The sequence below is a fragment of the Seriola lalandi genome, unplaced genomic scaffold (assembly GCF_002814215.2).
Source record: "Seriola lalandi dorsalis isolate HSWRI2012SDOR001 ecotype SW California unplaced genomic scaffold, Sedor1 jcf7180002054427, whole genome shotgun sequence".
Taxonomy (NCBI): domain Eukaryota; kingdom Metazoa; phylum Chordata; class Actinopteri; order Carangiformes; family Carangidae; genus Seriola; species Seriola lalandi.
The window spans coordinates 525,136-540,871 of record NW_019524980.1 but is presented as its reverse complement, the minus strand read 5'-3'; the positions used below and the strand labels follow the sequence as shown (position 1 = coordinate 540,871).

At 41.8% G+C, this 15,736-nt stretch overlaps 1 protein-coding gene across 3 annotated transcripts; it reads right to left on the bottom strand.

The window, feature by feature from the left end:
• Positions 1-872: 872 nt before the first annotated feature.
• Positions 873-15,725, bottom strand: LOC111658218 (ubiquitin-associated protein 2-like). 3 transcript variants are annotated; one of them, XM_023410651.2, is made up of 30 exons: positions 15,589-15,725; positions 14,032-14,169; positions 13,772-13,849; positions 13,512-13,622; positions 13,179-13,338; positions 12,883-12,960; positions 11,910-11,973; positions 11,562-11,650; positions 11,341-11,393; positions 11,130-11,194; positions 10,711-10,942; positions 10,336-10,594; positions 10,046-10,177; positions 9,459-9,595; positions 8,686-8,933; positions 8,130-8,370; positions 7,923-7,962; positions 7,533-7,659; positions 7,228-7,285; positions 6,782-7,001; positions 6,437-6,528; positions 5,967-6,017; positions 5,660-5,738; positions 5,222-5,422; positions 4,660-4,830; positions 3,689-3,793; positions 3,564-3,596; positions 3,145-3,218; positions 2,669-2,860; positions 873-1,759 (listed from the first exon to the last, which is right to left on the bottom strand). In XM_023410651.2, the coding sequence occupies exons 2-30, from the start codon at positions 14,125-14,127 to the stop codon at positions 1,664-1,666; spliced, it is 3,582 nt and encodes a 1,193-aa protein (XP_023266419.1). In that variant the 5' UTR covers positions 14,128-14,169; positions 15,589-15,725; the 3' UTR covers positions 873-1,663. The 3 variants fall into 3 exon arrangements, with proteins under 3 accessions (XP_023266419.1, XP_023266420.1, XP_087031368.1); XM_023410652.2 differs by lacking the exon at positions 3,564-3,596; XM_087175242.1 differs by lacking the exons at positions 3,564-3,596; positions 3,689-3,793 and having other exon boundaries at positions 5,967-6,019; positions 6,439-6,528; positions 15,589-15,724.
• Positions 15,726-15,736: the final 11 nt, after the last annotated feature.

Genomic DNA, 15,736 nt, shown 5'->3' with positions numbered 1-15,736 from the left:
GGAACTAATCTTTTTTAGAAAATAAGATGTTTGCTCAATTTCTTGCAACTTCATTGTACCTCACACAAGTATTTGAAATAACTTTTCCCATGGATTCTCAGGGAAGAACTCATTCAGTTGAGGTGTGAAGATACAAATTAAATAGCCGAATTACCATCCTATTTGCTTGCATTGATTGTGTCCACAGTCAAAAGGTCATGACAACCCCACGATTAGAATAGCGTCGGAACAAAACTGTGGCTACTACAATCGAACACAGTCAGCACATCTACTTTCAGACATGAACCAATAGGAAAGGGGCAATCAATGCAACTCTCTCAATATACAACCACTTGGAACCTCAGTTATTTGATGGTCATTATCACAATCAATGAGAGCAAATGCAAGGAAGCGCCTGTCCACTGCAGCCTGTTAACCTTAAGTTTCTGCTAGTGATTACTATCCTGTTTAGTAATTATATTGTAATGTATACCAAAATATGTTTGGCCGAGATTACTATGAAGAATTGAAGTGTATCACCTGTCATGCCTCTATCTGAAAAATGTACAACTAGGGTGTATTGTATATGCTTCCCATATCAGTTTGCAAGAACATAGTTTCCAATGTAACCATACACACACAAAGCAGGATAAAATATTGTTTACATATTTCATGTTACCAGGGTTGTTTGTTTCAAACTAGTCTCAAAGGATGAGTGAATGTGAAAATAGCAGTCACCTTTCATATAATGGACAGACTTTGCTGTGTCTGTAAGATTAATTGCCATTTCTGACACTCCACAATTAAATCAGAAAGCTTAAGTTTGAACTTCCATGAAGGCCAAGAAAAATATGTGCACACACAAATACAAAAAGACTCAGACAACTCAAGAATTCCAACTGCTCAGAATTTTTATTTCACGGGAAATGAGGGTTAAAATTAAATTAAAATATAAAATTTAGATGGACAGGTCCGTCTTTAAAGGGGAGGTGTTGACACAAGGAGAGTAGGCAGCCCTCCAGAAGAACAGAGAGTGAGAGGCAGGAGGGGAAAGACAGGAAGCTACAAAATGAAGTTTGGGGGATGAGCCGGTCATTCAGGATGTATAAAAAAAAAAGAAAAAGAAAAAAAAAAAAAGAAAAAAAGAGGAGACAGATGCAGTTAGTTATTATAAACCCCACCCCCATCTGAAATGTCCTCATATGCAATCAGTGCTATAGCTCTCTCCTTTTCCTTTTTCTGGTTTCTTCCAGGAAGTTTTTGATCAATTATCTTCTTCACTCGCTCTCTCACCATCAACTCATTCTGTCTTAATGTAACATCTTTTCCTGCAGTTTTGAAAAAAGTAAACAAAAAGTCCTTCAAAAATAAAATGCAGCAACCACATTTCATGTTCTACTATTACATATACAGTATATATATATAAATACATACATAAATATCTTACATGTACAACCAATTTTGAAAAGGGGGGGAAGAGAGAACCCAAAAGACTTATGAGGACTTGTGGAGGTGGGGGGAGCAGGGCAAAGAGGCCCAAGGTTGCTCATTGTGAGGGTAGTGTGTCTTTCGGTTTTGCTTTTTTTGTTTTAGCTTTACACACTCACACACACACGCACCCGCACACACACGCGCACACATACACACACAGCCTTTTGGGGGAGGAGGGAGTGGGAAGCATTCCTCAGTTGGCCCAGTAGGGAGAGCTGCCGTAGCTGGACTTGCTGCCTTGGGTTTTCTGCTGCATGCTGCTGGACTGACTGCGCTGTCCAGGACCACCCTGCGGAGAACAAGAAGTCAATTTTGTTAATCATGTTTAAGATCAAGTAAGTACTAGATCTTAAAACAACTTTATTTAATTTCGAATTTCTATGACGTTTAATTGCCATTTCCAACTACGGAACGTTTCCAGGAACCTTATGGGTGACTAATCTTCACTACCACATCGACCGCAGGAACCTACAGAGCCAGTTTTGGTCCCTGGGGTGTGGTTCCTGCTCCTGACAATTATCTCTCAAGTTAGTACTTTGATGGCCAAGGAATAATACAACCTTCATTCGTATGCAAGCAATGACTGCAAGGAGTGTTTGTCAGCACAGAAAATGATCAAATAGGGCCAAAATTTCAACTTACACACTGGCCAAAATTGGAACACAGCATAGAAGCAAAGAAACAAAACTTAATTTCTACATGATTTTCCCATTTGTTGCAATTACCAAATAAGGTTGTATATTAAAACAAAAAAAAAAAGTAAATTAAAAAGATCACCTGACATTTTGTGTACAAATAACTCTAACAACACAGTTTTTAATCTATTATAGGTCTACTGCAAAATCATCAGATTTCTTAAGATGGGGTTGAAATGCAAGAACAAATGCACCACACAGACTTTTAGTTTCCGAGTTGTTGTTAGTTCTTGGGGCCAAATGTCTCTGGGACAATTTGGTCAAAAAGATATATATCGTTATATATAGTTACTTAATTCTTCAGGCATGCAGACTGGTGCACAATAATAGCGTGATTTGCTCGGTCATCAAATTCAGCTAACCATAACACCTGGGATGCGTGTGTAATAAAATGGGCAACATCACAAATAACGAACCAAATTTACAAAACACGTTGAATGGCGCAAACCCATTTTGTGAGACCAAGGGTAGGATGTGATGTGTGAATAGAGACTTCAGTTTACCTGTCCGTCCTGTGTGAGGTGATGGTGCAGCAGCTGGGAGTGGGGTTGTTGGTGCGGTGGCAGGATGTGCAGGAAGGGAGCAGGGGCATAGCCAGGGGCACCCCCAGGGTTCAGGGGCCCCGTTCCCCCGAGTGCTGAAGGTAGGCTGAAGGGAGGCGGTGTCCCTGTGTGGAAGCCCTGCTTGTCAAATGACTGTGGAGAACCAAGAGAAGACAATAGATTAAATCTAGTACATGCATATACAGTAGGTTTATAAATAAATCACATGCAAATCATGCACATTTCAAAATCTCTTGCCTATGCAAACATGTTGGGTTACTCAAGAGGATGTGCTGTTGATGTGTACACCATTTTAATTAAGAAAATTAATTGCAGGAAAGGCCACTCAAGTGTGATTTTAAATCTATCGTCTTGCAAGCAGAAACATGAAGCCTTGACTGAAACACAGACATGACAGAACATGGCAAGTCTCTCACCTGTGTTTTGCTGTAGATTGAACCTCCCATGTCAGGTACTCCTCCACTGGTACCTGATCCTGACAGTCCTGGTGCTGAGAGGGGAATGGAGAGAGGGAGAAGGGAGGAGATAAAGAAAAAGATTGGAATTTTAAAGGAAAGGGAGGAAAGCAATAAAGGGAGAAAAGAAAATGATAAAGAAGAGGGGAAAATCAAGGGGTTAATGGGGAAGAAGAACAATTGTGTCACTTCACTGCTGATGAGTGAATATTAAGCACTGGGTGATCATTTCCGCTGTTAGTAGGAGGGGGGGCCGGCCAATAGGAAGAAGCATATTTAGTGAGGAGGCGCAAAGGCATGTTTCTCACTTATTTTCACTTTTTGGCATGTATCCATTTATGTGCACATCAAAGTGCAGTCACACACGTGCATATACACACCTTTCTCCAGAACACTCTTGACTGTAGAATCATCTGCAATTGTGAGTACATCCGTTTTTCCCCAAAGGAAAACGCCCACTGACTTTCTGTGTGTTAGATTGTGCGCACATGTGTTGTGTATGTACCTTTCCCTGGGCCGCTGCCCGCTGACTTGGCCTGTGACTGGGCAGAGCCTCCGTACCCTCCCTTACTGTACTCCCCAGCGTGGGCTTGAGACAGGTCATCAAAGGCTGAAGGAGGTGGAGGAGGGAGTACAGAAGAAGAAAGGAGGCAGAGCGAGCAGTGGAGAGGGAGGGGGTAGGAAGAGAAAGATGAGGAACAGATGAGGTGAAGAAAAGAAAAGGAAGTGGAAAGAGGATGGGAAGAGAGGAGGGCATGGGAGAGAGAGGCAGTAAGGTAAACCTGACTAAAATGGCAGCTGTGTCTATGTTGAGCCATGTCCAACTTCAGCAGGGGGTTCGAGCTATGCATGCAGCACAAGCAAAAAAACACAGGCCCAACTCCACACGCACATGCAGCATTTCGTGTATATGTATTAAGGGTTCGAAGTTGTTTCTCTTTTGCCTCCCTCTAAACTCATCAAAACTAATTTCTACCAAGGGTTCTGTACGCACACCCCGTCTGTCTCCCAATACCTGTACTTGTAAAATGCAACTGTACCAAACTGTAGTTGTACATGAGACACCAAAAACTGTTTGAAAGTAATAGTGTTGTAAGACAAGACAATAACTTGACTACCAGCAAAACACATTTGACAGAATTAACTGGCTAGATAACCCACTATATCTAGTCTGTCAAAGTTGATCAAGTTACCTTTTCAACTACTTTTCATGCCAAGTTGTGACAGATTGTGGTACTGTGATAGTTTGTTTGGCAGAAACTAAAATAAACCTGTGTTGTCTCAGTTCAAATAGACACAGGCTCAAGGCATTTAAATCAATTCAAAAGTTGAACTAAAACTGCTAGATTTAACCTTCACATGAAAATTCTTTACAATCACTTGACTCTGAAAAAAAATGTGGTGTTAGTCATCTAAAAACAAAAATTCAATCAAAGCAGTGACAGTGACAGCCCTCTTGTTTAATACTCGTCTTACCTGTGCCATATGCATGCTGTCCGTAACTGGGCTGATGCTGTTGGTGATACTGATTTGAGGGGTTGGCCAGGCCCATTGTAGGTTGTTTAGCCGAAGCAGGAGGCACAAAGACGGTGGGGCCATACTGGAAGGCTGAAGGAACCCCAGGCACACCAGCATAGTATGGCAGACCTGGAAGTTGGTCAGTTATACAGTCAACTGCAAAGAACACAAATTGCTATGCAAATGTTTAAAAATGTTTTCTAAGCAATGATGCTGAGAAGACCTTTTTTTTTTTAACGGGTAGTGTTGCAATAATATCCATTTTCTCATTTGTTTAATTTAAAATAATAGTTTTCCAAATAAAACGTGGGCTTTATTGACAGAAACTCTATTCTCTTTTTAGCTTCAAGTGCTCTGACAAATTTCACCTCCTTATCAACATTTTAGTAACATAAAAAATAACAGGCAAATGTGATCAATAAAGCTGGAATTTGCATGACGTGTCAAGTGCATTGATGAGTTAATGAGAAATGAATTTAGACAACATCCTCATCATTAACATAATTTAGTTTTTCCTTACCAGTGTAACCGTAGCCAGGGGGCAGAGGGGGGTTTAGGAAGGCCTGGTTCTGTGTCTGCTGACCCTGGCTCTGTCCTGTGCCCTGGCCCTGTGTCCCTGCCTGTGGTGCCTGCTGGGGCTGCGACTGGACTCCAGCTGTAGACAGGCTGGTTGGTGGAGCTGGAGACGAAGAGTCATTCCTACCAAACTTTGTTGCCTCACCTGGACAGACAATAATGGTAAAAAAGATTGAAGTTGAAAAAATACATTGCCAGTTAGCTAAAATGAGTTGATAAAGAAGCCACTGAATTAAGGAGACCGCTATACATGAAAAGTGGTGTGAACAGACACTTATTTTGTTGTAAAAAGATCAGAGTCAGTTGACAGTCTATCTTGAAACACAATGTAAGATCAGTAGACATAATGTCAGAAACTCCAGTTGAATATAATTTAATTTACCAGAATATGGATTATTGGCCAGGCCATCTCTTCCAGGCATAGCAGCTGTAGTACCAGGGAATGTTACACCATAATAGTCCTGGGTAAAAAACAAAACAACTAATAATTAAAATGACAAGAACAGTGCTCTACGTTTGTTGATACTGCCATGCAATTGACGAGTGGATAAAAATTGTGAGTCATTACTTTACTAAAAGGTAGCAGAAATATAATCTACAGGAAAACATGAGAACCAATTGCCAATAAAAATATACTAGAACCAAAAGTAATATCCAGCAGGGTACATGACAGAACATAACAGACTCACCATAGGAAGGCGAGACTGCAGCATTTGCAAGTCCTCATATCCATAGATCTGCTGTTGAGATAAAAATAATCAAGGGAATAACAGATGATTATTTAGTATGATGTTGGAGTCACTATTAAGCTTCAATTTTAGTTTTATTCTCTACCAATGTTAAGTCCTACTCAGATTTAATCAGTGTCTCAGTGCGTTTCTTAGATATCATGTTTGATCAGAACCTACTAAAACACAGTCATCATCAACACTGAAAAGCTCTATAGAGGATATAAAGGATTTAGGACTGGAAAATGGAGGGTTGATGGAGGTTACTAAACAACTCTGTGCAGGTTAGTCACTTGAGGCAGAGACCAACAACCATCCATTTTTAGTGATACAACCCTTCTCTCTGTGTGTCTCTCTCAAAAAAAACAAAAACACAGGGACTAGCTAGTACACAGATAAGCAAATAAATAATTAGGAAAGTGTATAGTTACAGGGTAAGCAGGGAGCAAGCCACCAGGGCCCATGATGTACTGGTTTGCCAGGAGAGGCGGCACTCCTTGGGCCAAGTTGGGAGGAGCTTTACCTGGGAAGGAGAAGAACCTGACTTAAGTGAGTGAGAATAACTCTTTGATTGGTGATGTGTTATACTGTAATGTATATTTGGATAGATTAGTGCAGACTTAGTTGGGTGTCAAAATAGCCTGTACATATTTACTGTGAATGCACAAAAAGAAGAATTGTATTTGAAGACGATATGCAGTTCAATTTAAAAGAACCTTTTGTACATTTGTACCTGTGTCACAGTGATGTTATATATGTTTGTACTATGAACCTACCAGAGGTGGTGGTGAGCAGGGGTGCTGTGCGGCTGCCTGAAATTGAGAGTGAGGTGTTTGTGCCGTTAGGAGTTAGTCCTGGTGCTCCAGATGGGTGAAGACCATTGGTGGTTGAGCTGCTGACAGCCAGGGGGGCTGAAGGACTGGGATTAACAACTTGGCTGGACGATGATGATGAAAAGGCATGCAGGTTGCCACTGCTGCTGTCCTCATTACTTATCTGATGACACAGGACAAGAGAGGGTGAGTTATAGGAGAACTAGCAACTGTTTTTTTGTAGATCAAAGTATGGATGTCTTTATAAGAAAAAAAATTCTTCAAAGCCTCAGAGCTTTGTGGAAAAGAAAATCCAGCATTCAAATGACCCAGTTGAAAAACAACTGTCCAATGTCTTATTAAAACAACAGAAGGATGTTACAAGAACTTGTGTGTGCACACGCACTTACCGTCAGGGAGGAACTCGTGGCGAGGGCCGATCCAGACGAGTGAGTACTGTTCACATGACTAGAAACAGAGGAAATAATGAGTGATTGAGTGATTCTTTCACCCTGCTTAAATCTGATGAAGCCTCAAAAGCACATCACCCTGGAACCGTGGACATGAGGGTGGGAGATTCAGTGAAAGATATTTCCACATTACAATATTAAGATATGTGCTTGTAACCATCATTATCTCCAGACAAAAAGAAGGCTTGTGAAAAGAAATCAGTGTGCAATATAAAATATCACAGTGTATCTGAACCATCCCTTACCTGCTGAGTGAGGGAATGGGTGTTGAGTGGGAAGGTGTGACTGCAGGGGAAGGGATGTGGTGACCTGGGCCACTGTCACTCGTCATAACAGGAGACTCCGTCTTCACTGTCCTAGATGATGACGATGCTGGTTTAAAAAGAAAAATGAGATTAATGTCGGTGTAAATATTCAATTTGATGTCACAAACTGTGGTGGGAGGAATACAAAGATGAAACTTAATAAATGTAAACAAACACACAGAGTAGGTCCTGGTCTTCATCAAACCAACTTTCACTGAGAGCACTCTTTCCACTTCCTACAAGATGCATTCAACAATCAATATTCACTATATTAGATTTAATTGGCCACTCCAGTGCAGTTCTCTACAACTGATAATACTGAGTACTTACTGTCCTGTGTGCTCTGTGTCTTCATCCCACTGTAGCCATTCTATGAGAAGAAGAAATGTTCAAAGTCTTAGTTTTGTCATTCAGCTTTTTGTGAGGTATTTTGGTGACACAAAATCTTTAAGAAATAACTGAAGAAAGCAGTTGTCTACATCTTTCTTTTGTTATTTAGGACCCTTATACAAACAGAGAGAAAAGATTTATCCTCACTGTGAGAGGTCCACCAGCAGCGGATGTGACATCTTTGCTCTGAGAGAAGCCAAGATGCGGTGGCAGAGACCTTGGGCCACTGTTCTCCACACGGTTGGCTGGGGTAGGGGCTGCAGAAGAGGGTGGAGCGGCTGCACTGGGAAGACCCATGGAGGGAGAGGGCGTGGCACTGGGTAAGCCCAAAGATGGTGAGGGGAAGCTGGGATCTGACACAGCTGAGGGTAAGCTGCTCATGTGGTCACTATTCAGAAGAACATGAGAAAGGTAGATGGGGAAAGACACATAAATACACATATATGACACATGCCGTTTCTAACAGTAACTGAGCTAAAATGACTACACTCTTTAAACCCTTTAAGCTAATTGACAAATTTTGTCCCTATGTCAGCAGTCTTTGCTCTGCTTTTTACAATGGCCCCATCTTAAATGGCTGCCAAGATCTCATGCTGAAGAGAAAAACAACAACAGATGCACAAAATTATAAATGACAGATTCCTCACATAAACTGTCAAACCTGTGACTCAAACATCAACTTAAAAACAACTTTCACACACACCTCACAGATCCTGGCTTAGAGAACAGGCTGCTCTGTGGCTGCTGTGTGGGAACAGCAGTAGGGGCAGACATGGGTGCTGGAGCTACTGGAGCTGGAGCCTGAGCAGGGGCTTGTTCCCTGGTCAGCTCCATCTGTGCCATGTCTACTGTTGAACTACCAGCCTCAGACCCAAAGTCAAGAGCTCCAAACTGAACATTCAGGCCAGATATATCTGCTGAGCCCGGCATCTCCACTGCTGACGACGGGATCTGAAGTAGACAAAGAGGCAAATATATTTATTCAATTTGATCATTTTGAATTTGTTTGTGTAAAATGCTTAAATTATGGAAAACAAGCTCTTAAAATGTGTGCAGGTAAGTCAAAAAAGAACATAGATAATAATGGCTAATAGCCACGTTGGGTCAAAACAGTCCTGTCAATTTCTACTTGTGGCATTGTATAAACTGCCACGACTTAACTGACAAGCAGGTTCTGGTAGCAAACATGTACGGGATGAAAAAATGAAAAAGGTGTATTTGCACCCTCTGTCTTTGTTGACAATATATTATCCCTGGTTATGAGAGGTGAAGTCATTGGAGTGGAGTTTGCATCTTGCGGAAACTACTATTTCAGTCTGTGTCCTACCACATTACCAGTACTGGCTAGTCTTGTCAAACATCTAACAGCAGAGAACTTATTATTCATTATTGTCTTGTGTGTCATTTTGCTCTTTTGATTTCCAGGAAGGTTATGATATTTTTTTTTTCTGAAAGGGTTCAGACATAAGACCTTACCTTTGAGGGAGGCGGTACTCTGCGTCTCTGTGTCTTTAGCTGCCGCTGAGGTGGTTCTGTGATTGGAGGCTCCATGCCTGGCAGCTTCACCCCTGGAGAAGCTCCATCTCTTACAGGAGGGACGGAGGACTCATGACCTAAAGGAGATTAGGGTGGCAGGTCCATTCAAAACACAGAGCTATTTGTCAGCGCGAGACATAATGAAGATCACGATACTGCCATGATGTTGCATCACAGATACTGTTGGAGTGGTCTCACTACTCATTTCTTTATCAAAGAAAGCAATACCTTCTATAACTATGTTGTGTGCTGAAAATTGAAAATAACTTCCATTTGTGGTTACAGTTCACAAACAAAGCAGTGAGATATTAGTATCTATTTGTTCTCATATCTGTTGTTCTGGTTCTTTAACAGCTCAGTGGGTCATGTACCACCATTGTCTGGTGCTGATATTCTTATCCAACTAATCCAGTAATTTTCAATATTATGAGAAGAATTAGCTAAATTGCAGCAGTTATGTTATATGATATGCTGTGCAGACTTTCACAGCTGTAATGGCATAATATGATCCTGTTCTGCAGTCCTACCTGGTGGTGTTGGGACCTGTGGTGCATGTGACAGGCCCAGAGACTCTGTGGTGGAAAGGATGGTAGACTGTTGTTGCCTCTGAGCCAACTGGCTGAGCACTGCTGATGGCTCTGGCTGAAGCTTCATCTCCACTGAAGAGAATGGAGATAAATGTAAGTAAAAAAAAAAGTAAGTATTGTTCAACATGGTACCTCTTGCGTTACTGTTGTCGACCACGGTTACTTAAAATTTAATTGTCATGTCTTACATTTGTGTGTAGGATTTCTTATTTACTTTGAGATGAACTTACAATGTTGGGCAGTAATAGGGCCATTCTCCACTCGCTGAGCCTTGATGTCTACAGAAGGAGAGGAGGCAGGAGCAGGACTTTGCATTGGAGGCGGCCCTGCATCTTTGGAAACACTACTGCTGCTGGTGGCAGTGGATAACGTCTGACTGGCTCTTTGACCAAGCCGAGGCCCGTTGAGCTGTTCTGATGTCCTGATGTCAGAGGCAGGTGTCGGCTTAGGTGCATTCAGAGAGCCAAAACCAGAACCCAGGACTGAAGACTAAGAGGATGAGAAGAAAAACACAAACTGTGTGAACAGTGTGTATGAGCATGACATATGTAAGTGTTTGTTGTTGCTTGCAAAATATTTGTGTGTGTATGCATCGCTGTCTGTACCAGTGCAGCATGCGCGTAGGTGGTACTAGCAGAGGCGGCATGGGCATAGCTGTTGGCTGTGGCGTGTGCGTAGCTGTGTGTTGCAGTGCGTCCATTGTGGTGGGAATTGGTAAACACCAGGCTTTGGCCCAAATCCTCTGCTGAGGGGCCATCAACTATCACCCCCAAGTCAGAGTCCATGGAACCTCCTACAGCCACTCCAGCCTTAGGCAGTAGGCTAGCCAGGTCCACACTGAGGAGAAGCAGCAGACAAGAGAACAGGAGGAGTGGGAGAGTAAAGAGTGGGAGAAATGAGAGGTTTGAGGAGGAGGATCAACAAAGAGGAGATAACCACACATTAAATAAAATGTCACTCTACAAAATAAACCCTGTTTTCTGTAGTGTTCTGAATTGACTGTACTTCAGGCAGGAGGGCTTACTTGTGTCCAGGTGTGACGTGGTTTGCTGGAGCAGAAGAGGCAGTGAATACTTTGGTCTCAGACAACTGTAAGAACAGGACAGGAAGTACAAATACAGCCATCCGTTAGATTACTTAATTAACACTAGAAATCAGGCAGGCCAGATTTAGAGCAATGCAAGTAAAAAACTTTGTGCAAATCCCTTTCAGATCATAAAAAAGTACTGTCATACATCCTCATTCCAGTCCTCTGAATTCCAGTCTTCCAGATTGCCTCCCCATGTTCCTAAAAAAACAAAAAACAAAACAGTTCACAAACACACTAATGATATGCTCTCAGCTACAACCCCTTGAATCCATTGTGTAGATTCATTTGTTTATTTCTGCTTGAATTCTGCTTATATTTGGGAGTAAGTAGTAGTAGTAACCTAAAATTGGAATGGAATTTTCTTACCAGTTCCCTCAGCAGGCTCATTGCCGTCCCCTTCCCATGTCTCCTGGCGAGCTCCAGAGTTTGCCGTGTAGTCAGCTGGATTGAAGGTGCTGAAAGATGTAGACAGTGGAAAGAAGAGAAACCAGGAAAGGTGGAGACGTGGAGGGAAGATGAGCAATCAAAGGAAACTAAAGAGGACTAAGTAACTAATTAAACATGAAACAGGAAAAAGTGTTAATTTTTTTTTTTAAAGGAAGAGATTCAGAAACATAGTTCTTTTCCACACTTTTGTTTTTAAGATATGTGCTTGTAATCACCATCACCACCTCCTCATTCTAATTCAGACTTACACTAAACACACATTCTTACCCCATTCCCTGGGAGGAGAACCGGTTGCCAGCAGCTGCTCTTCCTCTACCGCGAGCCCCTGCCCCTGAGGACACAAACAAAACAACCAGATGACCTCTGGCTGACTGGTCTTTTCAGCCTCAACTCCTCATTAAACATTTTTTAAACTAAGGTATCAAACTCCCACACACCATCAGCAATACGTTTACTGAGAAAGCAACATTTCAGATATTGACCCTCGTCATTCATTAGAAAATAATCTAATCGTTTTTGTTTAAAACTATACCTGCATACACGTGTCCAAGTTTCTTTTCTATTGTGTCTTTACACCTGATTTTTTTCCTATGATGTGGAATTGCTTTAGAACTGTACTCAATGAGTAAACAAGTAATTAGTGCACAGTCATAACTGTTAACAAAACCTTCTTCCTACCTTCTCCAATCTTGTAATCTATCAACAACACCCCCCCCCCAAACACACACACACACACTCAAGCAGCTGCAGGGACTAAGCACATTCCGCACATGTTCACTGCGGCAATACTCTAAATGTCTGCAGACACAAATAGATATGTTTCCAGCTACATCACCAAAACATGCATAATAACGTCTGAGCCAATTCCCAATCTGAAGATCATAAATAACAAAAAAAAACAATATTAGAATTTGCCTAAATATATGGACATGTTTGTGTAGATGGTGGACTGTAAGGTGACCTTAAGTAGATATCCAAAAATGTAAGACGTCCGTTAGGTTAAATATATATATATATACTCAAATCTTGCCTGTTTGGTTGGTCAAGCAGACAAACTTTGTGTTTATTTTCAAAATGCCCACTTAGTTTTCTATCTTGCAATCTTTGAAATCTCTTTAGATTACAAGTGCTTTTTGGAAATTTTCTGTTACTGTTAAAGCTACCACTTTTTGGAGTTATTGCTAACAAGATGGCAATGTATCTCATAGAACTTAAAGATGTCATTTTCTGTATTGCTCACCTCTGCCCCGTCCCCTGCGTCCACGGTCGCCCCCTCTCTCTCCAGGAGCCACCTCAAATCCATTCTCCTCTAACCGACCTAGAATCCAACAAGAATCATAGAGACATGGGAATTAAGACATTAAAAACGTACATACTATTAATACTGACCTGGCAAAAAGACCTGAGCTTTTTCAAATTAAACTATCAATGTCAAGGATACAGCAAACACAGAACAGACTGGCAAGAAACATACATCCACAGAATCGAGAATCTTCATCCCTTAGACAAAACTAACATCTTTTGTCCCTTTCTTACCTTCACGCCCTCGGCTGATGCCTCTGCCCCTCCTGTTCGAGCCCCCACGTCCACGACTGGCCTCCCTCTCTCCTCCTTTTTTCTCCCTGCTCTCCTTTATCTCTGAGGGTCCTCCCTCTTTCCCAAGGTTCCGCTTCTTCCCCACAGTCTCCCAGGAGTTCTGAGAGACATTGACAACAAAATGACTCAGTAAAACACACCTATATTGGGGTTTAAATTTGGCATGGTTCATGGTGTTTTAGTCCCTGCAAAAACCTAGGACTTGCCATATGTGTATGCAAGCACACTGTGTATAAATGAATATGGTTTGTGCATTTGTATATAGACTCTTACTGTGTCAGAGTTGCTCTCCAGCAGAAAATTGATGGCTCTGTTTACATCTTCATTGCAATCATGGAGGGCTACCATGCACTCATCTTGAGTCTTCCCAGTTACTTCAATCAGCTGTGAGCATGCAAAACAGAAAAAATACAGCATTAAGTTAGATCAACACATGATACAATAATGGTTCCAATGTCCAAGCCTTCAAGGACAATAAGATGGTGATCCAGAAAATGAATTTGTCTAAATGTGTGTTTGCACAAACACATTACCTGTTTGACCTTGTCTTCAAAGTCAGCATCATTTTTGTCGTAGATCATTTGGGCTAAACGAATCTGTTCTGCTGTGGCCTGGCAAACAAACAGTTCCATAAGAAACAATACAACATGGTAGCTAGGTTCATTTTCAGTGAAAGACGGTGAAGGTAGAATGTTGCGATCTAAACTCCTTTTAAAGTGTGAAATTAAATGTTACATTCATTATACATTTTACTTTCAATAGGTATGATAACTCTATAATGGTGAAAACCCACCTGTATCTGTTTCTGTGGCTGTGTATTTTGTGTGGTGGTGGGCAGCGTTCTGTCCCGAGTTCCCCGGGCTTGATTGCTGACCACTGAAGTCATCATATACAGTATATACAAAACAATGTATGTACAAAATAGAAAAATCTGGAGGAAAGAGAAGGGGGACAGAGGCAATATCAAATAACAGCCACCTGTGAGATGGTTACATTGCATCACAGTCCAATGCCAGTACAGTATACTGAATATAAGCAGACCGTGGCTCACTGTTGTCAACTATACCATGTAAGACTATAACCCCATCTGTTGCCCCCCACCTTCCTGGTTAAATTTAGCCAGCCAAGAGGGGACTGTCTGGGTGTCAATTTACAACCCTCCCTCAGTCTCCCACACAAAAACACCGCGAATATCCACCAGCATCTGTTATAGGTAGTATGAATTTGAATTTTTTTTCACCCATCAACGACACCGGGATAGCGTCAGCCAGTTGAAATTTGATTTCAAGTAATATGTGACCACAAAAGGAGCTTTTATGCGATGCTAAATAACGTGTACGGAAATCGAAAGCAAACACCTGCGCTGGTTATATTATACACAATAACTGGTTGTTATTAAATTATACTACCAACTGACAATTTATCAGCATGATAACAAAACAAACGCAATCCACTGGCTGTGATCATTACTATTGTCTGGCAATGGTATGTTAGCCGGCAGCAAGACACTTAATATCGATTGCATCATGTAGCTACTGTTTTCAGTGTTTTTCCGTCTCCTGAATTATACTGTAAACGGTGACTGAATAATAATCTTATTTTGGTGAACGTTATAAGAAGCTCAAACGGAAACACGAGCCGTGTTGGCTAACGTTCACATTAGCTTTAGGTCAACTAGCTCACGTTAGCTTTAGCCTAGCTAATCGCTCGTCTTTGTTCTGTGTGCTATTCCTACCGTTAAAAAGCAGTTATTCTACTGACCAGATATTTGCAATGTAGCCGCACAAATAGTTAACCTGGTCGCCACCGTGACCACTGTCGGTAAAGCCCCACGAATACAAGAACGGAAAATAAACAAATGCGACGTGTGGAGATGTACCTTTTTGTGTAAACTAAAAGAAAAGCTAACGTTAGTCATTTAACCCGAGTGGCAGATTTAGCTACCATTAGCAGCATGCTAACTTAACCGAAAGGAAAATGAGAACACGCTGTTAACATTTCCAACGGTCGGCGTCCAATATTTTAGTACTGTGACTACAATGTGAGTGTGTGGGTACAAAAAATGTCGAAAAACGCGTGGCCCCTCAATGCTACGACAGATATCAGCGGCATGCTAACTGACCCGGCATGTGAACGGCCCGTTCGCATACAATGCAGCGCTACAGTCCGGATACAACGCTGGTAAGCTAGCAAGTTAGTTAGTTAGCTAACCACCGAACAGGACGAACGGTGTCTCTGATTCGACCGATCGGTTTCCTTAAAGTTATTAAAAAATCATACGATAAGACGACTTGGTGGTTCATACCGGCTTTAAACAATATTAGCTCCACATTTTTGTTCTTTCTTTTACCTGCTAACACGCTTCGCTCAGCCAGCAGCAGCAGATGCTGTCACGTGACCCACCGCGCCGTTGTTCAACGTTGTAAGGCTGACACCGCCAACCAAAACCCACGAACTGGTCAGGTGGTTCAACGCCGTGCCTCGACGTCCACGTTCAC